This window comes from Hypanus sabinus, chromosome 8 (assembly GCF_030144855.1).
Source record: "Hypanus sabinus isolate sHypSab1 chromosome 8, sHypSab1.hap1, whole genome shotgun sequence".
NCBI classification, from domain to species: Eukaryota; Metazoa; Chordata; class Chondrichthyes; order Myliobatiformes; family Dasyatidae; genus Hypanus; species Hypanus sabinus.
Window position 1 is genome coordinate 147,276,863 of NC_082713.1, and position 23,508 is coordinate 147,300,370.

Genomic DNA, 23,508 nt, shown 5'->3' on the forward strand with positions numbered 1-23,508 from the left:
AATTCCACAGATTTACCACCCTCTGACTAAAGCAATTTCTGTGCATCTCAGTTCTAATAGGACGCCCTTCAATGTAGCGAAGGAAAAGTTGGGGAGCAGTACCAGTATAGATTTGGAGCATAGACTGTTCCACATAACCAACGAGGAGGCGACATAGCTGGGGCCCATGCGAGTGCCCATAGCTACACCCTTGATCTGAAGTAAGTGTGAAGAGCCAAAAGAGAAGTTATTAAGTGTGAGTACCAGTTCTGCCAACCGGAGGAGTGTGGTGGTGGTAGGGAACTAGTGAGGTCTATTGTCAAGAAAGTAGTAGAGGGCTTTGAGGCCTTCTTGATGGGGAATGGAAGTATATAAGGATTAGACATCCATAGTGAAAATAAAGCAGTCAGGACCCTAACTTTTCCTTCACTGCATTGATGACTACGTTGGTGCTGCTTCCTGCACCCATGCTAAACTTGTCAATTTCATCGACTTTCCTCTAACTTCCACCCAGCCCTCAAATTCACTTGGTCCCTCTCAGACACTTCTCTCCCCTTTCTCAATCTCTCGGTCTCCATCTCTGGAGACAGACTGTCCTCTGACAACTTCTATAAAACCCACTGACTCTCATAGCTACCTCTTCCCACCCTGCCAAGTGCAAAAATGCTATTCCCTATTCCCAGTTCCTCCATCTCCACCGCGTCTGTTCCCAGGATGAGGTTTTCCGTTCCAGGACATCTCAAATGTCCTCTTTCCTCAAGGATTGTGGTTTTCCTTCTGCTGTCATCAATGATGCCCTCACCCGCATCTCCTCCATTTCCCGCACTTCAGCCCTCACCCCATCCTCCCGTCACCACAACAGGGATCGAGTTCCCCTTGTGCTCACCTACCACGCCACCAGCCTCCGGATCCAGCACATTATCCTCCGCAACTTCCGCCATCTTCAACAGGACCCCACCTCTAAGCACATCTTTCCATCTCTACCCCTCTCCACTTTACGCAGGGATCGTTTGCTCCGTGACTCCCTGGTTCACACGTCCCTCCCCACAGATCTCCCACCTGGCACTTATACCTGCAAGCCTAAGTGCTACACCTGTCCCTACACCTCCTCTCTTACTACCATTCAGGATGCCAAACAGTCCTTCCACGTGAGGTACTCTTCACTTGTGAGTCTGTTGGGGTCATCTATTACATCCAGTGCTCCAGGTGCGGCCTCCTCTACATCAGTGAGACCCAATGCAGATTGGGGGACCGCTTCGTCGAGATCCTCCGCTCCATCCGCTACAACAGACATCATCTCTCGGTTGCCACCCACTTCAGCTCTGCTTCATATTCCCATTCAGATATGTCCATACATGGCCTCTTCTACTGCCATGATGAGGCCAAGCTCAGGTTGGAGGAGCAACACCTCATCTACCATCTGGGTAGTCTCCAGCCCCTTGGCATGAACATTGAATTCTCCAACTTTTGGAAATTCCCTCCCCGCCCTTCCCTCATCCCAGTTTCACTCTGCCTCCTCCTCCAGCAGCCTATCACCTCCGATTCCACCACCTTATGCTACCCATTATGCTTTCCCCTTACAATCCTTCTTCACCTTTCCTGCCTATCCCTTCCCCCACCCCTTGATTTTCCTCTTACTGGTTTTTCACCTGGCACCTTCCCGCCTTCTCCTTCTTACCCTCCCCCAACCTACTTTATAGGGCACCTGCCCCCTCCCTCTTCAGTCCTGATGAAGGGTTTCTGCTCAAAACGTTGACTGCTCATTTCCACGGATGCTGCCCAACCTGCTGAGTTCCTCCGGCTTGTTGTAAGCGTTTTAAGTCTATAGTTTTCTTTCTGCTGCCTCCCACCGTTCTTAAATAGCGGAGTAACATTTGCAATTTTCCAGTCGTCTGGTACAATGCCAGAATCTGTTGATTCTTGAAAGATCATCATTAATACCTCTGCTTATTAATCATAAATTAAAGATGTTCTATTTTGGTAGGTTAAACTTGCCCAGTAAATGGTAGATCCATGGAGAACAGAGAGGACAAGAAATAGAAGAACATGATCCCTGAAAGGTGGTGACACAGGTAGACGGTGGGGAAGGTGGTGTCTGGCATGATTGCCTTCATCAGTTCCAGGCATTAATACAGGAGTTTGAATGTCATGTTGCAATTGCACAAGTCTTTGGTGTGATCATACTTTGAGTATTATGTCTGTTCTAATCCCCAACTGGGATGGACATCAATAAGCTGGAAAAGTTGCAGGAAATGTTCATGATTTTGTACTATGACTGAAGGGCTTGAGCTACAAAGAGAGGCTGGAAAGGCTGGTGCATTTTTCACTGGACCATAGGAGGCTGAGGGTGCTTTTGTGGAGCTATCAATGTCCCTCAAGATTTTATGAGGTGGGTGTAGCCTTTTCCACACCAAGGGTATTACAGTATGTGGAATGAGCTATCAGAGAAAGTAGTAAAGTTGGATACACTTATAGCATTTAGACCATAAGATATAGGAGTAGAAGTAGGCCATTTAGCCCATCGTGACTGATTCAATTTTCCTCTCAACCCCAATCTCCTGCCTTCTCATGCCCTGACCAATCAAGAATCAACCTCTGCTTTAAATATACAGAAAGACTTAGCCTGCATAGCTGCCTGTGGTAAATAATTCCGCAGATTCAGCACTCTCTAGCTAAATAATTTATTCCTCATCTCTATTCTAAAAGTATCCAGAGGCTGTGTCTCAGAAAGATATTTGTGTAGGTTCATTAATTGGAAAGGTTTAGAGAGGTGTGAACTGAAGACAAGTATATCGGACTAGCTGAGGTAGGCAGTTCGGTTAGTGTGAATTGGATGGACTGAAAGGCCTATTCTATGCTATATTCCTGCCTTTGGAAACTGATGATAAATGATGAGATAGGAATAGTGGTACCAAAATGTTTAGGCCAAGAAATTACAATTTTTAATTGGTACTGGTGGAGCTAAGAAATAACAAAGAATAGAGTCGCTGGATGGAAATGATAAAACAGCAATGTAGTAATCAAGGGGTCTGTGGGGGAAAAAAATTGAATTGACAAAATATTTTGAACCAATAGTCATGAAACACAATATAAGCAGTTTCTGGAATTAATGTGTTGAGGGATCAATAAGTAAATTAACTAAGTTTAAGTCTAGTATTGTGAAATGAGGCAATATAACTTAATTAACTTGTAATAAAGGAATCTCGAGAAGATTTGATCGCAGGTTAGAATTGCAAACTTGAGTTTTAAAAACTAAATTTAAGATCTTAAATTTGAATAGATCCAATTATATCAGTGTAAGGGGCATGTGGTCAGAGACAGGTTTAACTAGTTTAAAAAATTGAATTGCACAAAAGCCAATATCAAAATAAGGAATTCATAATTGTCAGCAAGTACATCTGGTGAGGAATAAAGTCTTCAGAAAAGGACACTTAACGGTATTAACAATAAGAGCAGTAAGACTCAGGATTGAAGGTCTTAGAAATCAGCAGAGGACAATGAGAGAAAATAAGGAAGAAAACAATGAAAATAAAATTAAAAAATTTCAAGAAGACTAAGCTTCTGAATGCATGTGAAAACGTGGATTATTTGGAAGCAGAGAGAAATGTTAATGAGGAAGAAAGTAGAAGAGATGATGAACAAATATTCTTTTTTATCTCTCTTCAAAATAAAGCCCTAAAAAATGTATTACATGTAGTGGGGAACCAAGAGTCCAGTGACAGAGACTATCTATGTTAATAATGAAAGAAAATATTTTTTTAATGGTACCAAAAGCCAAATCCTGAAATGTTAAGAAATGGCTGCACAGAAAGCAGATGATTTGAATATCCACAGTTCTATAGAATCAAGAGAAGTTTCAGTGGATTTAAAAGTTACAATTGTAACCTGCTGTTCAAGAAAAAAGTGGAAAAGAATGTGTTGAACAACAGACTACACAAGTTGAAAGAAGATTCTAGTACTTCGTTAGGGTTGTGGAGTACTTACAAAATTGTAATCATGGATTTTCAGTTTTCATGAAGTGTCACTTGAGAGTTCTGTAAAACTTTAGATCTGATGGAATTGGGACTGTGATATTGGTTCAGCTTGTGCAATAAGTAAAGATACAGCTTGAAGCACTCACTAATGTAATGGAGGAAATCAGAGAGCAACAACACGCTTCTGTACCTAAGTGTTTAAAAACTGAAACTAGCTGTACTTCCCTGCTTCTCCATGGGTTGTGCTCATGCAGCCTTCTTCATGCATTCAGTAGAAAACAGATTGGTTGCACGTTCTATTATTTTAAAAAGCACAAAATTATGATTCTTGTGAAATAGGATGGAACTGAGTTTTTAAAATCATAATCACTTCTCTGAAAACTTTAAACAAAAATGTTTGATGGCTAATTTCTGCAGTTACTTTGAATGTACTTGACAATTTGCCATTTTTTTTAATCTTATTTTCTATTTTAAAACAAAATTAAGTGTAAGAGGGCCACTTGACACCTCAGCGCTGCTCACCTTTTTAATAAGAATGTGGTCGAAGTCATTGTAACTTCAACTCCACGTTCTTGACAATCTGCATATTTTTGTCATCTTTAAAAATATTCACAGGTTTTGATCTGTATGCCTCAAATTTTATATTAATCTTTTTAAAATTGTCAAAAATTTGTTCTTGGCTTGAAACTTTTTACTTCCCAGTTTGATGTACGAGAATTTTTCCATGCAATTGTTTGCTGAGCTAGATGCATGACATCAGTACAGTTGGACCCCAGAAATCCAAATGGCTAGTATCTCATAGCAATTGATGTCAGGAAAGGGAATTCCAAAGCATAGAAAACTAATAACGGGAGTGCGCCACTTGTCTCTTTCAAGCCAGCTCAACAATTATGTTTTTTTTATATACATATATATATATTCAGTGGCTTAACTTGCAAATCCATTCACCTGAAGCTGAGAAGTCTAGAAGTTCACCACCTCTGAAGAGATTTCTTCTCACCTCTGCTCTAAATGTTTGTCTCCATATCCTAAGACTGATTTGCAACCCCTGTCCACCATTTGGAGATATTCCCTGCCATTAACTTCTCAGACCCTAATGGAAGTGTGATTTCCTCCAGCCTTTCAAAATTCTACTGAATATTTGTGTAGTCAGCTCAATATGTCCTCACGTAGCAATCAATATGTTGAATTTTCCTTGTACTCCCACTGTTTTTCCTTGCCCTTTTATTAATAAGTAGACAGCTACAGTTAACTGTGGAGATAGGTGCAAACCAGACAATTGTGCAAGTTGACCAGATGATGGAAGGAAGGTTATGACAGCAACCTTTCCCTCAAAGTCAGCTAAACAAAAGGGCTAGTTGTTGACATCAGCAAGATGGGTAGTGCACATGCTGCTGTTTACATTAATAGTGCTGAGGTTGAGAAGGTTGAAATGCTAGGAGTGAACATCACCAATATTCTGTCCTTGTCCAAGCACGTTGACCCGACCCCCAAGAAAGGTCACCCGTGCCTCTAGTCTCCTGAAGAAATAAAGAAATTTGTTATGTCTCCTTTTACCCTCATCATTTTTTTATCAATGGATCATAGAAGTTATACCCTCCATGGACTCTATCTACACTTTCTGTTGCCTCAGTAAAGCAGCTAACATAATCTAAAATCCCATCCAACCTGGACATTCCCTCTTCTACACCATCCGACAGGAGATACAAGCAAAAGCATTTACCACCAGGCTCAATGGCAGCTTCTGTGACTATTGAATGTTTCACTAGTACGATCAGATGGCCTCTTGACTTCACAATCATCTTTCTATCTGTCTACCTGCTCTCTCTGTACAGTAACTTTTATTCTGCACTCAGTTATTATTTTATCATGTATTCCTTCAAAACACTACTGTAGTGAATTGATCTGTAAAGGTAGCATACAAGACAACTTTTGCACTGTTACTCAGTGCATGTGACAGTAATAAACCAGGTTACCAATTTGAAGCAATTTATCACAGCATTTTTCTCTGCACAAAGTATGATACCAACCATTGGAGTGTTATCCATTTGATGTTTTTTGTCTCGGTTTGACCAGGACCCATTGTCGCATTCAGTTATGCTACATAGGTATCAGTTATTCTAGTTTCACTTTGGTGTTCAGCTTTGGCCCACAATGTCTCATGGATACCCTGTTCTGGATTGCCAGATCTTTTAGATCTATTTATCACAGCATAGGTACCTCCGAAAAACAATGGTAGGGGTCCTTGGTGCAAAGGAAGTTCTTGTGAAGACAGAATCATCCATGGTGGTCATTTTTACTTTAGGACAGGTGCATCTGTCACATAGAATGCTGAGAGAGAAGTTGAGTAGATTTATACCTCAGTTTCCTAACTTCCTGCTGTGGATTCAGTCAAGCAACTTTGTCTTTCAGTCTAAGTCAGTGCTCCTGTTGCTGCTATCAAGCAGGTCATGGTGATGGACATTAAGTACCCTACCTAGAGTCAATCTTTGCCTTGCTGATTTGTTCTTCCAAGTACTGCTGTACCAGAGGAGCAGTGCTGTTTCAATTGAGAGAGAATGTAAAATCAGGAAGAAGCTTCCTTGCATGTGTTTGACTTGATACTATGCATTTTTATGTGGAGTTAGTGTTGCATGCTCCTAAAGCTGCTCCCTCGTGTGTACTCCCAGTGGGAATGTCTTGCTGGTGGCAAGGTCCCAAGGACTGAGATGGAGGAGTTTGCATGTTGTATGTAAGTCACATTTTGCAGCTATGATCATACCAGCTTGTTCTTGATCACTCCTTGTGACATTTTAGACACTGGTCCATAGATGTTTGTGAGGATGGCTTTCAATCTTGAATGAGCTGGGAGCAACCAGGTCAATGCAAGATGAGCACATCAGTTCTGTTCTTCCTCTGTTTTATTGTTCTATCATTGTGCTGAGGTTGTTTCTCCTATATGGGGCTTCGACTCCATATTGGGAATATTTTGTGCAGCTTTGTCCTCCATATCCATGCATATTGTACTTGACTCAGAAGGCAGTGCCATGACGATTCATCTGTTTGATTTTTGGATCAAAATGCTTGTGTTCTGAGGAGATAGTGAGCTGAATGACAATGTCCTCTGGAACTCACAAGAATAGGAGGTGACCTTATCGAAGAAAAACAGAACTTTGCGATTTTATTAAAGTGGAAGCCAAAAAAGCAGTTATCTTTTTATTGTAACTAAAAATCATAGCTTCATAAGGGATAAATTGCTTAAGATCGGGAAAAAGAGAAATTTCGCTTGGCTGACTGTCTTTATAATTCTGCTCTGGAGACTTAAGAATCTCGTGTCTTTGAACCTGATCTTGAACTTGCAACTCTTTAGTTCCTTTTTATATGGTGAAACTCCAATAAAGACAGTGCTGTTAATTTGATTGAATTTTGTTATCAGATTTTTTGGCTGATTTGTTATTTAAGGGTGTTTAGCTTGCATTGATATCATTAAAAAATTTGATTATTAACTTGCACTACAGTTTATCTTTGTTTCTCTGATCCACAGACTCCAGATGCAAATGGTTTTACAGCACTTATGTCAGCTGTTTGCGAGGGACATTTAGACTGTGTAAAATTGCTGCTATCCAAGGTAGGTGCAATATAAGGTGGAGTCTCTCAGGAGGATTGGGGATGGGTGAAGGGCCTGGTACATATAGTACCTGACTGATACCCTAATGAGAGGCCAGTATGTACAGCTGGTATATATTTTCCATCTAAATAGTTCATTATCATGTGCACATGTATGATAAGTTGCATGTACAATGAAAAACTTCCTTACCACAGTGTCATTGGCATATAGGTTCAGACAACACTCAGAGTCTGAATTGTACGACAGTGAAGAGAAAAAGATGAATAACTGGTCCTGAACATGGTGATATGGGACCTGAAGCTCCTGTGCCTCCTTCCTGAAGGCAACAGTGTGAAGAATGCATGTCCTGGTTCACGGATGTCCTTGATGACAGATGCTGCTTTTTTGTGACAGTGCTCAGTGGTAGAGAGGGTTTTTACCCGTGATAGACTAGGCTTACCCAGTACATTTTGTAGGCTTTTCTGTTCAAATGCATTGCTGTTTCCGTATCAGGCAGTGATGCAACCAGTCAGGATACTCTCCACTGTGCAGCCATTGAAGTTTTAGATGCCAAATCTTCGCAAATTTCTAAGGAAATAAAGGCATTAACATACCTTCTTTGTAATGGCATTTGTGTACTGTAACCAGGACAGATCCTCTGAAATGATAATGCCAATAAATTTAAAGTTGCTGATCCTTTACACCTCTGATTCCCTGATATGACTGGGTCATGAAGCTCTGGTTTCCTGCTCCTGTTTTCAATATTTATCTCTTTGGTTTTGCTGACGTTGAGTGAGAGGTTGCTGTTATGGCACCACTCAGCCAGATTTTCAATGTCCCTCCTATGTACAGATTTGTCACCAACTTTGATTCAGTCCACAGCAAAATTAAATATGATATTGGAGCTGTGTATAGCCTCACAGTCATAAATATAAAGTGAGTAGAGTAGGGGCTAAGCACACAGTCTTGAGCTGATGGTAATTGATTGCCACTCCATGAGTTTTTGCACCCAGCATGTCATTCTCCACGTCTTCCACCATCTTCAACAGGATCCAATCGCCAAATACACCATTACCTCAATCCCACTCTCTACTTTCCACAAGGACCACTCTCTCTGTGATTCCCTTTGACCATTCCTTCCTCCCCACTAATGTCTGTCCTGGCACTTACCTCTGCAAGGGGAAGAAGTACTACACTTGCCCATTTACCTCTTCCCTCACCTCCTTTAGTCCTTCCAGGTAACATTTCACCTACAATCTGTTGGGATCATCTACTATATCCTGTAGACTTGATGCGGCCTCTACATTGGTGAGAACCAATGTAGATTGTGGTCTGCTTTGTTGAGCACCTTTTACAAACAAGCAGGAGATCCCAGTGGCCAATCATTTTAATTCCAATCCCCATTCCGGAATGTTGATCCAGGGCCTCCACTACTGCAATGATAAGGCCACTCTCAAGTTGGAAAAGCAACACCTCATATTCTGTCTGGGTAGCCTCCAAACTGATGGTTCAATGACATTGATTTATCTAAATTCTGATCATTTTTCTCCCTCCCCCTTCCCTCTTCTTTCATTCCCCACTCTGGTACCTCGTATCTCTTCTCTTAACTTCCTATCACATACCTCTGATGCCCCTCTTCCTTCCCTTTCTCCCATGGTCCTCTCCTATAAAGATTCCTTCTTCAGCCCTTTATCTTTTCTAACTATCACTTCCTAACTTCTCATTTCATTCCCCCACCCAACTGTTTTCAACTATCATCTTCTAGCTTGTACTCCTTCCCCTCCCCACCATCTAATTCTGGCTTTTCCCCCTTATTTCCAGCCCTTATGAAGAGTCTTGGCTCAAACCATTGACTACTTATTCCTTTCTAAACTGCCTGACGTTCTCTGTTCTTCCAGCACTTTGTGTGTGCTGCTTCTATTAAAATTGGTCAGATGTGAAGCAACAGACTGGTGTTCAATTAATTAGATTCTCGGTAATGATATTGTTGCTGGGTAGACTTGGTCCATTGGGCTGCCTGTAGAGGGACAGCCATACGCTTTAACCTGAGTCTAGTGTTTCCAGCCTTGCATATAGGCACTGGTGTCACTTGTCAAGAGCACTGTCTATGGTTCCATTAATCGGGAGCAAACCCTTCCTTTTCAGACAACTCCCTTACCATGACCTGGTAACCTGGCTATGGGAGCACTATCTTCTGTCCCTCTGGTTCTCTGAACAGCAATATAGTGCTGCTGTTTTGATCGGTCCCTCAATGTGTTAACCTGGTTACAATGATCTTTTATAACACCATATAATCTTATTAAATTAACATTTGTAGTTTCTTTCTCTGTACTTTCAATTTCTGTCATCTCATGTTCTGTTGCTCTCTTTGCCTTGTGAATCTCTTATTAGGAACTTCTCTGATAATAAAGATCATGAAATTGATGTTTTGTAGATAAAGTAACTTCAGGAAAGGTTTCTCAAGCTGTTGAATTTGATTATAAACGTACAGTTCTTAATTACTGATGTTTATTATAATTGCAGTGAATCCTGCATGTGGACAAAATCCAAGAATGGCCCTTCTTGGAATTATTTTCCAGGTTACTTTATCTGTTTTTTGATGAACAAGATATAATGTATAAATGCTTGTTTTTAGGTAGGACACTAAATAGAGAGTGGTGTCAGCCAAGAAAAGCATTCCATTCGAGTTCTGCTATGAAGTTGTAAGAGATTCTTACAGGCATTGAGTCGGGGCTACAGATCTTGCTCCTTGAAATATTATGAAAATTTACAAGGAATTTAATTGTCAAAGGAAAAATAAATAATGGCAGCTGTTCATTTTGCCCCATTCCTGGTGGGATTTCCGTAGGGTTGTGTAAGATATATATAACACCTTTCATGCCACCTTGTGGAATTATCTCTCAATGGCAGCCATCTGGCTAAAAATAACTGCAGCATGTTGCATTTGTGGTGAGCTGGAGGATTGAGCATAAGGTCATGTAGTGAGTATCATAAACTCTTAGCTGTCCAAATCAGCCTCGATTATCTGAATTTCTTATAGGCATTGATTGGCTATTTTTATATCCATAGCAGAGATATCAGCTGTTCTTTAAATATATCTATAAAGTTCAGGAGCTTTGTTTTTTTTTCCTTGGTGCTTTTTGCTGAGGTCAGTTATAAGCACTTAACTACTGTTCTGGATGCAGTTCATTAAAGTATCAGGATGTGTCAAATCTGAAATTCTCCTGATTTGCATATCTCAGTACTGTTTTTCACTTTTAATAACTCCATATACTTTTTGTATACTTTCTTTTTAACTTGCTCAGTTCCTGTTTACTCTCTCAAAGGCTTTCTTGCTGTGCTGTTGCTCTATAAGGCCCCTCACACCTGGTTGCAATTGCAGAAAGCAGGTGTTGATGAGTATCCAATTGCATGAGCATCAAGTTAAGTGCATGATGTCCACACATTGAGATGATGTTAATTTCAAGTCTGCCAATTGATCAATAAAAGAAAAAAATTGTGCTTAAACAGCAAAAACGCATCTTTCAGACTGACAACTGATAGCTGACATGATCAGGAATTTTTCATTTTTCCTAAATGTCTTTTTTTTCCTAAGTTATTTTTCCAATATACATCTATGCAGCTTGGTCCAACCATAAAGGAGAAAATAGTATTTTAAACAGCACATTTCTCTGTGGATAATCAAAAAATTGGATCTTGGCAAAGAATTGACTGCCAGAATCAGAATCAGATTTATTATCAGAGTTGTATGATGTGAGATTTGTTGTTTTGTAGCAGCAGTACTGTGCTGAAGGAACACAGGAAGATGAAGGAGCACGTTTTGGAATCAGTATTGAGCTCTTTATACCAATATGTAACAGTTTGCATAAGAGTGAGTGGTGCCTAAACACAGGCAAGCAGCAAGTAAGTCTACAATTTCCTGACTAAGCTGCGTTGTTGATGCTGGGGAGATTTTGCAGCTAAGTTCCCTTTTTCCGAACTCTCTCACTAGAGAACACAATTCAACATCTACCCTATCTTGTATGTTTGAATACAGTCACTGCTCATCGTGCTAAGAAATAGAAACCTAATCTGACCAGCAGCTCCTGCTAGGACACTCCTCTCATCCCAAGAATGAGCCTGGTGTGGACCATTTCTGTTCATTACATCATTCTCTTTAGGGAGAGCAAAGCTGTGCACCGCACTCTTGTTATGGCCTCACCAAGATACTGTACAAAACATCCCTATTCCAGCACTCCAAATCCTTTTCAGTAAAGACCAACATGATGCTTAGCTCCTTAACTACCTATTGGACCTGTCTGGTAACTTTTTGAGATCCATGCACCAGAATACCTAAATCCCTTTGAACTATATTAATTTGCAATCTGTCTGTCTATAATCTGCCATTGAAGTGCATGATTTCATTCTCCCCCGCATTGGTACATTTGCTAGATTTTGATCCAGTCACGCTGTCCAGCTATGTCTTGTTGCATGATCACGCCTACTTTTGAATCATCAGCAAACTTAGGGACCTAACATAACAATTCTGGGGTACTTCAGTAGTTACATGGTTCCATCCTGAAAAAGACCCATTGATCCTTACTGTGTTTTCTATATGACAGCCAATTATCAATCCATGCCAACATACTTCCTCCAATACCATGAGCAGTTTACTTATGTATCAGTATCTTACATGGCACCTTGCCAGAAGCCTTTTGGAAATCTAAAAACCCTCCATCAACCCCCCCTATATCATCCTCAAAAAATTCAAATAAATTTGTCAACTGTGATTACATTTGATAAAACCATTGGCTTTGTTGTATTCAGCTTTCCTAAATGGTTAGGAATAGTGTGAAATAACCTCTGCACCTTCCTCTTTGCTGGGTAGGGGTCCTGTTTATGGCAGGACAGAGTTTTAATCTCACTGGCTTTGAAATTTTTTGGCTATGTTTCTAGTACGTCTCTAGTAACTATACTTCATTAGGAGTTTGAAAAGGTTTGGTGTGTCACCAAAGACTAGCAAATTTCTACAGATGAACCATAGAGAGCATTCTGACTGGTTACATCATGGCCTGATGTGGATCACATGAATGCACAGGATCAAGGGTATTTTGTTAGGGGGTTAGGAAAAGTAAATGTACACTTGTACATCTGTTCAACTTCTTGTGGGAAAATTTCTAGAAACAATCAGAAATGTGGCAGTCACTAGTATCTGCAATTGAATGAAGAATGGACTTGTCTATAGAGCATTGTGCCTCTGATTGATAGATGTTTGATATGGTGAGAGTAAGAATGTCAAGCCTTGGTTCAAAGGAGGCTTCAGCTTGAAAGAGATTTTGGCTCTTGGTAAGCTTATGTTAAGGTTCCTTTATTTTTCACTTACTGTACCTAGTGTAGTAAATGGCTGTTGTGTGTTCTTCATGCCGGATGTTGGAGTCCTGGGAGAGCCAGGGTCCCCCAGGGAGCTACATCTGCATGAAATGCATTTGGCTGCAGCTCCTTGAAGACCATGTTAGGAATGTGGAGCAGCAGCTGGATGGTTGTCAGCTTGTATGAGAGAGTGAGGAGGTACTCGATCAGAGTTACAGTGAAATAGTCACCCCAAAGCTGCAGGAGGTGAGTAGCTCACTGACTGTCAGGAGAAATGGAAATGTGAATAGGCAGATAGTGCAGAGCATCCCTGTAGCCATTCCCCTCAATAAGTATACCATTTTGGGTACTGTTGTGGGATGTTTGGATGATCTCCCAGGGGAATGCCACAGAGACTGGGTTACTGGCACTGAGCATTGGTCCGTGGTGTAAAACGGAAAGAGGGAGAAGAGGGGAGTGGAGGTGAAAGGGGACTCAATAGGGGAACAAATGAGTTTCTATGGGCGTGAATGGTATGTTGCATCCCAGGTGCCAGCTTCAGGGAATTCCAGATCACGTCCACAACATTTAGCAGAGGGAGGGAGAGCAGCCAGATGTCTTGGTACATGTTGTTACCAATGACATAGGAAAGAAAAGCAAAGGGGTCCTGAAAAGAGAATTTAGAGAGTGAGGCAGAAAGCTGAGAAGCAGGACGTCCTGGGTAGTAATTTCTGGATTGCGGCATGTGCCACACATTGGTGAGGTTAGCAACAGGGTGAATTGGTAGGTTAATGTATGACTGAGAAGCTGTTGCATGGGGACAGGGCTTCAGGTTCTTGGATCATTGGGATCTCCTCTGGGGGAGGTATGACCTGTTCAAAAGTGATAGGTTGTACCTGAACCCGAGGAGAACCAATATTCTCGCAGGCAGATTTGTTAGAGCTGTTGGGGAGGGTTTAAACTAATTTGGCAGGGAGTTGGGAACCAGAGCGAAGGGACTCAGGATAGGAAGATGGTAAAAAAGCAAAGGTATCATGCAGACAGGCTATCAAGATGGGCAGGCAGATGATAGGATGTAATTGCAGCCAGCAGGGTGAGTATCAGTGCATTAGGGATGCAGAATCAAAAAGGGTAGCAATTACATTAAGTGTTATATCTCAGTGCATGGAGTATAAGAAATAAGTTGCATGATCTAGTTGCAGTATTACAGATTGCCAGGCATGGTGTTGTGGCCATCACTAAATCGTGGTTGAAGGGTGTTTGTAGTTAGGAGCTGAATGTTCAAAGTTACACATTGTATTGGAGGGATAGGAACATAGGTAGAGGGGATGACATGGCTCTGCTGGTAAAGAATGACATCAAATCGGTAGAAAGATGTGACAAGGGATTAGAAGATGTTGAATCCTTGTGGGTAGAGTTAAGAACTGCAAGGATGAAAGAAGCCTGATTGCAGGCATATACAGGCCTCCCAAAGGTAGCCATAGGCTCATAGCTTGTTAAGCAGCCTCATGTGGCACCTTCTCAAAGGCCTTCTGAAGATCCAAGTACACAACATCAACCAATTCTATCCTACTTGTTATTTCTTCAAAAAATTCTAGCATATTTGTCCAGCAAGATTTTCCCTTAAGGAAGTCATGCTGACTATGACTTATTTTATCATGTGCCTCCAAGTATCCCAAACCTACATCCTTAAGAATTGATTGCAACATCTTCCCAACCACTGAGGCCAAACTAGCCTATAATTTCCTTTCTTCTGTCTTTTTCCCTTCTTGAAGAGTGGAGTGGCATTTGCAATTTTCCATTCCTCTGGAACCATGCCAGAATCAATTGATCATTGCTAATGCCTCTATAATGTTTTCAGCTAGCTCTCTCAGAACCCTTGGGGTATACCACCTGGTCCAGGGGACTAATCTACCATTAGACCTTTCAATTTCCCAAGAACCTTCTCCCTAGTAATGGCAACTTCATACACTTCTGCCCCCTGACACTGAAACTTCCGGCTTACGTGTAGTGTCCATCAGTGAAGACTGATGCAAAATACTTAGTTCGTCCACCATTTCCTTACCCCCTATTACAACCCTTCCAAGTATAATTTTCCAGCAGTCCGATGTCTACTCTTGGCCCACTTTTACTCTTTATAGATCTGAAGAAACTCTTGGTATCCTCTGTAATATTATTGGCTAGCTTATCTTTGTATTCTATGTTTACCTTATGTCTTCTTTGGTTGCCTTCTGTTGGTTTTTAAAAACTCTTCAATCCTCTAAACTCCCACCAATTTTTGCTCTATTCTTTTCCCTCTCATTGGCTTTTATGTCGGCTTTGGCTTCTCTTGTCAAACACGGTTGTGTCATCCTACCATTAGAATATTTCTTCCTCTTTGGGATATATATATCCCGCAGCTTCTAAACTGCTTCCAAAAATTCCAGCCTTTCCTATTCTGCCATCATCTTTGCTAGTGTTCCTATCCAATCCATTTTGTCCAGCTCCTCTCTCATGCCTCTGTAATTCTCTTTACTCCACTTTAATAATGATACATCTGACTTTAGCATCTCTTTCTCAAATTGCAGGGGAATTTTATCGTATACTGGTCCCTCAGAGTTCCTTTACCTTTAGCTCTCTAATCAATTCCAGTTCATTGCAAGACACCAAATCCAGAATAGCTGATCCCGTAGAGGGCTCAACCACAAGCTGTCTAAAAGGCCATCTCATAGGCATTCTATAAAATTCCCTCTTTTGGGATCCAGCACCAAGCTGATTTTCCCAATCTAGCTGCATACTGAAATCCCCCATGGCTATTGTAATGTTTCCATTTTGGCATGCATTCTCTCTATCTTTCCTTGTAATTTGTAGACCACGCTTTACTACTGTTTCGGTAACTGTATGTAACTCCCATGAAGGTCTTTTTACCCTTGCAGTTCCTTACTCTACCCACAACAATTTATGGAAATATAGCAGAAATTAAAGTCTGATTACTCTAGTCAGATGAATGTTGTCTTGTTTCCATATTTTCTTAGTTATTATGTATAGTCTTTGTAATAATTGAGAATGTATTTTTAATATTGCAGATACTTAATATACAAATTTGTTGGAAAATTCTGTATCTGTAAATAGGCAAGGATCAATTTTGCTTATCTTTAATATTCAATATATTTGTAACTTCCATTTACTGATGAACAGACATTGGTATCTAGGAATACATTTTGCTTAAGGTATTTCTTTTGTAATTAAATGGAGTTCTTAAAATTGTGACTCCAGTGGAGGCACCTTGTAATGGCATGGTTATTTTCTTGTGTTCTACTATTATTCCTATAGTCTTAGCAGTAATTTCAGCCTCATCCATTAGTCTCTCTTGATAAAGGGACCTTAATCCTACATTAATTCAAATGTTTAAAAATTCTTTGCTCAAAGGTTATTATATTGTTGTTTCAACTGATCAGGTTATAGACATCAATTTTTAAAAATGAACACAACCCCAAAACACAAGTACAATCACAATCCAAAATAAGCTTGAGGAAAACCTGCAGTATTGATAAAATTAGCTAATCAAGTTAAGGACTGATTGGACCAGCATCAATAGGAATGTCAAGTAAATGCTGTTATGATAGCCACTGGATAACCCTGTTGTAATGTGAACAAAGTCACTGGAGGAATGTAGCTGGTAGATATAAAATAGTCTTTTATTTGGGACAAGCTAACAGCTTTTGGAGTCACTCGAGAGACAGGCTTCCCAATCCAAGATTGCAGCACATTTTTATATGCTAAAGAATAAAGGGAACAGGGCACATTTTATAGTACAATGCCCTCATAATGCTTCCTGAAGGTTACATGCTACATGAAGGTTTCAAGTTCCTGTGTCTTCCCACCACACACCCAAAATAAGTGTTAATTACTGTGATCTCTGATTTGTATTCATGCATCAGGTGTTGATTACATATGTGCCAATGCAGACATTTCAGTCAATTGGATGTCTCCTTTTACAGCATTTGACAGTGGGATTAACACTGGGGCTAGAGTGAATAAGCAGCTTGCTATGAGAACAGAGAAGAAATAGACCACTGGGATGGCTCTACACCTGTATCTATGGTGACTGACTAGTCAAGATCCAACATAGTTGACTGTGACTGAGCTGCAGTACCCAAGACCAATGGTTAAAAAGCAGGCCGTGCAAATCTTTGAAAAGCATTCATTTGTCAGAAAATATAATAGATGCATTGTGCTGCTTTACTGTACTAATTTAACGTATTGCCAAGAGCATCCAAAGAAAACTTTCTATCAATTGTTAATATATTTAATGCGGTACCCAGTTAAATTCAGCACATGGTATATAAATATATTGTTGATCTGCTATTAAGATTTCAGAAAAGTATTACAATGGAAAATATTTGCTCTGAAACAATCCTAAAGGTCAGAATATTAGTGATATATGAGCAGATAAGAAAAACTGAAACATTCTGGATTAAAACTTTAATTATTTAGTACAGAATGAATATATTTAGAAAAGTCATGACTAATCTGTTGCGAGATGTATGAGGCAATTAGTTACTGATCTGATTTGATGATCACAAACAAGAGAAAATCTGCAGCACACACAAAATACTAGAAGAACTCAGCAGGCCAGGCAGCATCTATGGAAAAGAGTGCAGTCGATGTTCTGGGCCAAGACCCTTCAGCAGGACTGGTGAAAAACAGATGAGTAGATTTAAAAGGTGGAGGAGGGGAGGGAGAAACACAAGGTGTTAGCTGAAACCGGAAGGGGGGAGTGATGAAGTAAAGAGCTGGGAAGTCGATTGGTGAAAGAGATACATGGCTGGAGAAAGAGGAATCTAATAGGAGAGGACAGAAGGTCATTGAAGAAAGAAAAAGGGGGAAGAGGACCTGCAGAGGGTGGTAATAGGCAGGCAAAGAGATAAGGTGGGAGAGGGAAAAGGGGATGGGGAATGGTGAAGGTGGGGGAGGGGGGAATGTTAACCTAGAGTTCGAGAAATCAATGTTCATACTATCAGGTTGGAGGCTACTCAGACAGAATATAAGGTGGTGGTCCTCCAAATGAGTGTGACCTCTTTGCGACAGTAGAAGAGACCATGGATTGACATATCAGAATGGGAAGTGGAATTAAAATGGGTGGCCACTGGGAGATCCCGCTTCTTCTGACGGGTGGAGCGTAGGGGCTCGACAAAGCAATCTTCCAATATACATCAGGTCTCACCAATATACAGGACACACTGGACACAGTAACATTTTTCTTTTATTTTCCTATTGCTCTTGAGTTTAAAACATCAGTGATTCATTCTTGTTCCTGAGCATTGAAACTGCATTGAGGAAATTTAGTCATCAGTTTAGATGTGCTTGAGAATAGTTGAAATCAGAATGACTTATTATTTTGAGAATCATTGGTTGAAAATTTGATAAGAATCACTTTTTATACACTAATGACAATTGTTGGTAGTCAATTTCACACAGGTAGTCAGAATAATTTATATAGAGCTAATGGACTGCAGACACATTTATTTTAAAGCTTGTCCCATTGCTTTGTTCCCCCAGGTGTTAGAACGCTATGATGTGCCTTATTATAGTTTCACTTTGAACAGAAGACAGTGTTTAGCTCTTATACTTGTAAACAGTGTCTAGCTCTTATACTTGTAAACAGTGTCAGTTGGCTTCTAATTAATTTTGCCTTGTTTCTATCTTTCCCCTGCAGGGTGCTGATAAAACTGTAAAGTTCCCTGAAGGACGCAGCTGTAGTGAAGTTGCTGCAACTCCTGAAATGAAAGAACTTTTCAATTGACGGTTGTCTTGCTTTGTTGTGGCCTTGTGCTGCCTCATCTCATTGTTTTCTTCTTCCTTCTCACTCACTTCTTTTGCTTCCAGTTGCACCTTTTAATTCTGACTAAACAAACAAGTTTGTAGCATGTTTTTGTACAGTTACAGACATCTTTAGTTAACATGAATATCAGAGTTCTTGCAGTGTACAATGGACTGATCATACCCTTGATTTGGGATAGTTCAACACAAAAATAAATTGCTGCAACTATTGAAAGCTGTTAATATCACGATTATTCAGCAAATACCCATTTTCCTGAGTTTAGTTCGCTCAGTCTTGAGTTTCTATGTTGTGGACCATAAAGTGAAGAAGAAATCCTTTAAGTGATGATGCTGAAAATTTATCTAGAGAGTAAGCAGAGATTTATTGTGTTGCCCTACTATAGCACCCTAAGCATTGGTGCCTTATTTCCAGCTTTTGAGAAATTGACAATGATGGAGCCTCATTGTTTTGACGAAAACTTCCAAGTGTTTTGTTTAATGATTATCATGTGAACTATACTGATTCTTCAGTGTCATAAATAAAACAGTTCTAAGTATAATCGTGATAACAATTGGATAACTGAGTGATGAGCTGCCACTATTCCTGTTGCCTAATCAATGACTTGAGAAATCTGTTTTAAAAAAAATAAAGGTGTGCAAACTGTGTTGTTCTACTTATTCTGTGGACATGGCATACTGCAATAGGTCATCATGCCTACTTCACCATTCAATGGGATCACAACCAATCTCATCTCCAAATAATACAACATAGAACAGTGTAGCATAACACAGGCCCTTTTATCCAAGTTAGTGAGTGTGTAGACTAGTAATAATGTGTTCAGAATCAAGTTTAATATCACTGCTATATGTTGTAAAGTATGTTTTCCAGCAGTACACCACAATACATAATTAGTTATAGAAAAGTACAGCATAGAAACAGGCCCGTCATGCTAAAACCTTTTAAACTGACTACTGTACTCCCATCGATCTGCATTGGACCATAGCCTTCCATACCCCTACCATCCATGTACCTATCCAAACTTCACTTAAGCGTTGAAATCAAGCTCACCTGTACCACTTGTGCTGGCAGCTCATTCCACACTGACCTTCTGAGTGAAGAAGTGGACCCAGCACTGATCCCTGTGACACTTCTCTAGTGACGGGGCTCCAGTCAGGGAGGGAACCATCCGCTACCAATCTCTGGCTTCCCCCAATTTGGAAAAAATAAATTTTAATAAGATATACAAATTAAATTATAAGCACAAAAACCTTTAAAAACCAAAAAAAAAATGATGAGGTACTCAACATGGGTTCATTGTCCATTCAGAAATCTGATGGTGGTAGGGAATAAGCTGTTCTTAAAACATTGAGTGTGTCTTGACGGTAACAATGAGAAGAAGGCACATCTTCGATGATTGTGACAGATGCTGCCTTTTTGAAGCATCTCCTTTTGAGGAGGTCCTCAGTGCTGGGGAGGCCTGTACCTATAATGGAGGTGGCTCAGTTGTAACTTTCTACAGCTTTTTCCAAACCTGTGCAGTGGCCCCGCCATACCAGACAGTGATGCAACCAGTCAATGCTCCCCACAGTACATCTGTAGAAATTTGCAAATGCCTATGGTGACATACCAAGTCTTAGCAAATTCCTAAAGAAATATAGCCACTGCTATTCCTTCTTTGTAGTTACATCAATATGTTGGGCCCAGGATAGATCTTCAGAGGTGTTACACCCAGGAACTTGAAACTACTCAGCCTTTCCACTGATGAGGACTGTTCTGTGTTCCCTTAACTTCCCTTCCCGAAGTCCACATTCAGTTCCTTGGTCTGATAGACATTCAATGCAAGATGGTTGTTTCAACACCACATAACCAGCTGATCTCTCACTCCTGTGTCCTTCCTCATCACCATCTGAAATTCTACCAACAATAATGTTATTGGTAAATTTCTCAATGGCATTTGAGCTCTGCCTATTCACACAGTTGTGGGTGCAGAAAGAGTTCAGCAGTGGATTAAGCATTCATCCTTGAGTGTTGACTGTCTGTTTCTGACTTACACTGACTGTGATCTTCCGATGGGGACAGCAAGGTTCCAATTGCAGAGGGAGGTACAGATGCCCAGGGTTATGGAACTTGGTGAATGCTGAGCTGTAATCAATAAACAGCAGCCTGCATAGGTATTCCACCTTTGCCTCCAAACCCTATGAGGAAGGGGGAATACCTATGCATTAATGACCCAGAGAGCTCTGCTGGCTGGAGTCAGAGCCTTGAGCTTTGTCTCCTGATACAGTCACCCATGCCAAACAAGTCAAAGGGTAGAGCAGACTGAAAGTGGTCCACCGTCTTCCAGGCTCAGGGCTAACAGTCTTGAATGATCAAATTTTGTTGCTTCAGGTGTGATAGAATCAAAGGGATGAGGAGGAAGTACTGGCGCTTTTAAGGAATATAAAAGGATAAATCTCTGACAGGATATTCCCTAGGACCTTGAGGGAAGTTAGTGTAGAAATAGCAGGGGCTCTGACGGAAATATTTCAAATGTCATTAGAAACGGGGATGATGCCGGAGGATTGGCATATTGTTCGTGTTGTTCCATCGTTTAAAAAGGGTTCTAAGAGTAAACCTAGCAATTATAGGCCTGTAAGTTTGATGTCAGTGGTGGGTAAATTAATGGAAAGTATTCTTAGAGATGGTATATGTATAGTTATCTGGGTAGACAGTGTCTGGCGCTCCAGACCAGTTCAGAAGCAGGTGAAAACCCGGCCAGCAGGAGGAATCTCTGCTCTTCAAGACTGCTTTGAGCACACTGACCGGCACATGTTCAGGGAGGCTGCAACCTATGGCGACTCTACCAACTTAGAGGAGTACACAGCATCAGTGACCAGCTACATCAGCAAGTGCATTGATGATGTTACTCTGTCCAAGACCATCACTATATGTGCCAACCAGAAGCCATGGATGACCGCCGAGGTGCGTGCCCTGCTGAGGTCCCGCAACTCCGCCTTCAGAGTAGGCGACAAGGCAGCTCTAACAACAGCAAGGACCAAACTGTTCCGAGCCATCAGAGGGGCAAAGTGTGCACACGCCCAGCTAATCCACAGCCACTTCCAGGACAGCGAGGCATGTGGAAGGGCATCCAGGACATCACCAATTACAAGACATCACCTGACTGTGCAGGTGATGCCTCCATCCCAGACACGCTGAATAATTTCTACACCGGGTTTGAGGTGGAAAACTATGTGGTGGCGAGAAAGTCCACCCCTCCTACAAATGACCAGGTGTTGTGTCTCACCGTGGCCGACATGAGAAGAATACTGTGCAGGGTCAACCCACAGAAGGCTGCTGGACCAGACAACATCCCTGGTAGAGTGCTCAGAGGGTGTGCAGACCAGCTAGCAGATGTTCTCATTGACATCTTCAACATTTATCTGAGCAGCACCACCATTCCAACGTGCTTCAAGGCTGCCACCATTGTCCCCGTGCCGAAGAAATCTTCAGTGTCCTGCCGAAATGACTACCGTCCTGTTGCATTTACATCCATCATCATGAAGCGTTTTGAGAGGCTCGTCATGAGGCATATCAAGACCCTGCTGCCCCCCTCAATGGACCCCCTGCAGTTTGCGTACCGTCCCAACCGCTCAACAGATGATGCCATTGCCACCACACTCCACCTGGCCCTAAACCATCTGGACAAAAAAAGACACGTTCGGATGCTGTTCATAGACTTCAGTTCAGCATTCAACACAATCATCCCTCAGAAATTGATTGGAAAGCTGAGCCTACTGGGCCTGAACCCCTCCTTCTGCAACTGGATCCTAGACTTCCTGACTGGGAGACCATAGTCAGTCCAGATCAGTAGCAGCATCTCCAACACCATCACACTGAGCATGGGGGCTCCCCAGGGCTGTATGCTCAGTCCACTGCTGTTCACTCTGCTGACCCACAACTGTGCTGCAACACACAGCTCAAACCATATCATCAAATTTGCCGATGAGATGACCGTGGTGGGCTTACAGAACAATGAGTCAGCTTACAGAGAGGAGGTGCAGTGGTTAACGGACTGGTGCAGAGTCAACAACCTGAATCTTAATGTGAACAAAACAAAAGAGATGGTTGTTGACTTAAGGAGGGCACGGAGCAACCACTCCCTGCTGAACATCAACGGCTCCTCGGTAGAGATCGTAAAGAGCACCAAATTCTTGGTGTTCACCTGGTCCCTCAACACCAGCTCCATAGCAAAGAAAGCCCAGCAGCGTCTCTACTTTCTGCGAAGGCTGAGGAAAGTCCATCTCCCACCCCCTATCCTCATCACATTCTACAGGGGTTGTATTGAGAGCATCCTGGGCAGCTGCATCACTGCCTGGTTTGGAAATTGCACCATCTCAGATCGCAAGACCCTGCAGCGGATAGTGAGGTCAACTGAGAAGATCGTTGGGGTCTCTCTTTCTGCCATCACGGACATTTACACTATACGCTACATCCACAAAGGAAACAACATTATGAAGGACCCCATGCACCCCTCATAAAATCTCTTCTCCCTCCTGCCATCTGGGGAAAGGATCCAAAGCATTCAGGCTCTCACGACCAGACTATGTAACATTTTCTTCCCCCAAGCTATCATACTTCTCAATACCCAGAGCCTGGACTGACACCTTACTGCCCTATTGTCCTGTTTATTATTTGTTGTAATACCTGCACCGTTTTTGTGCACTTGACGCAGTCCTGGGTAGGTCTGTAGTCTAGCGTAGCTTTCTCTGTGTTTTTTTTTACGTAGTTCAGTCTAGTATTTTTACTGTGTCATGTAACACCATGGTCCTGAAAAATGTTGTCTCATTTTTACTAGGTAC

The 23,508-nt window shown here is 41.4% G+C and overlaps 1 protein-coding gene across 1 annotated transcript in view; it reads left to right on the forward strand.

The window, feature by feature from the left end:
* mtpn (myotrophin) overlaps window positions 1-19,333 on the forward strand; it is a 79,723-nt gene extending 60,390 nt beyond the window's left edge. Inside the window, exons 5-6 of the mRNA XM_059978192.1 lie at window positions 7,477-7,560; window positions 18,566-19,333. Coding sequence (XP_059834175.1) covers window positions 7,477-7,560; window positions 18,566-18,652 — 171 coding nt within the window. The 3' untranslated portion in view covers window positions 18,653-19,333. The remainder of the gene's footprint in view (window positions 1-7,476; window positions 7,561-18,565) is intronic.
* Window positions 19,334-23,508: the final 4,175 nt, after the last annotated feature.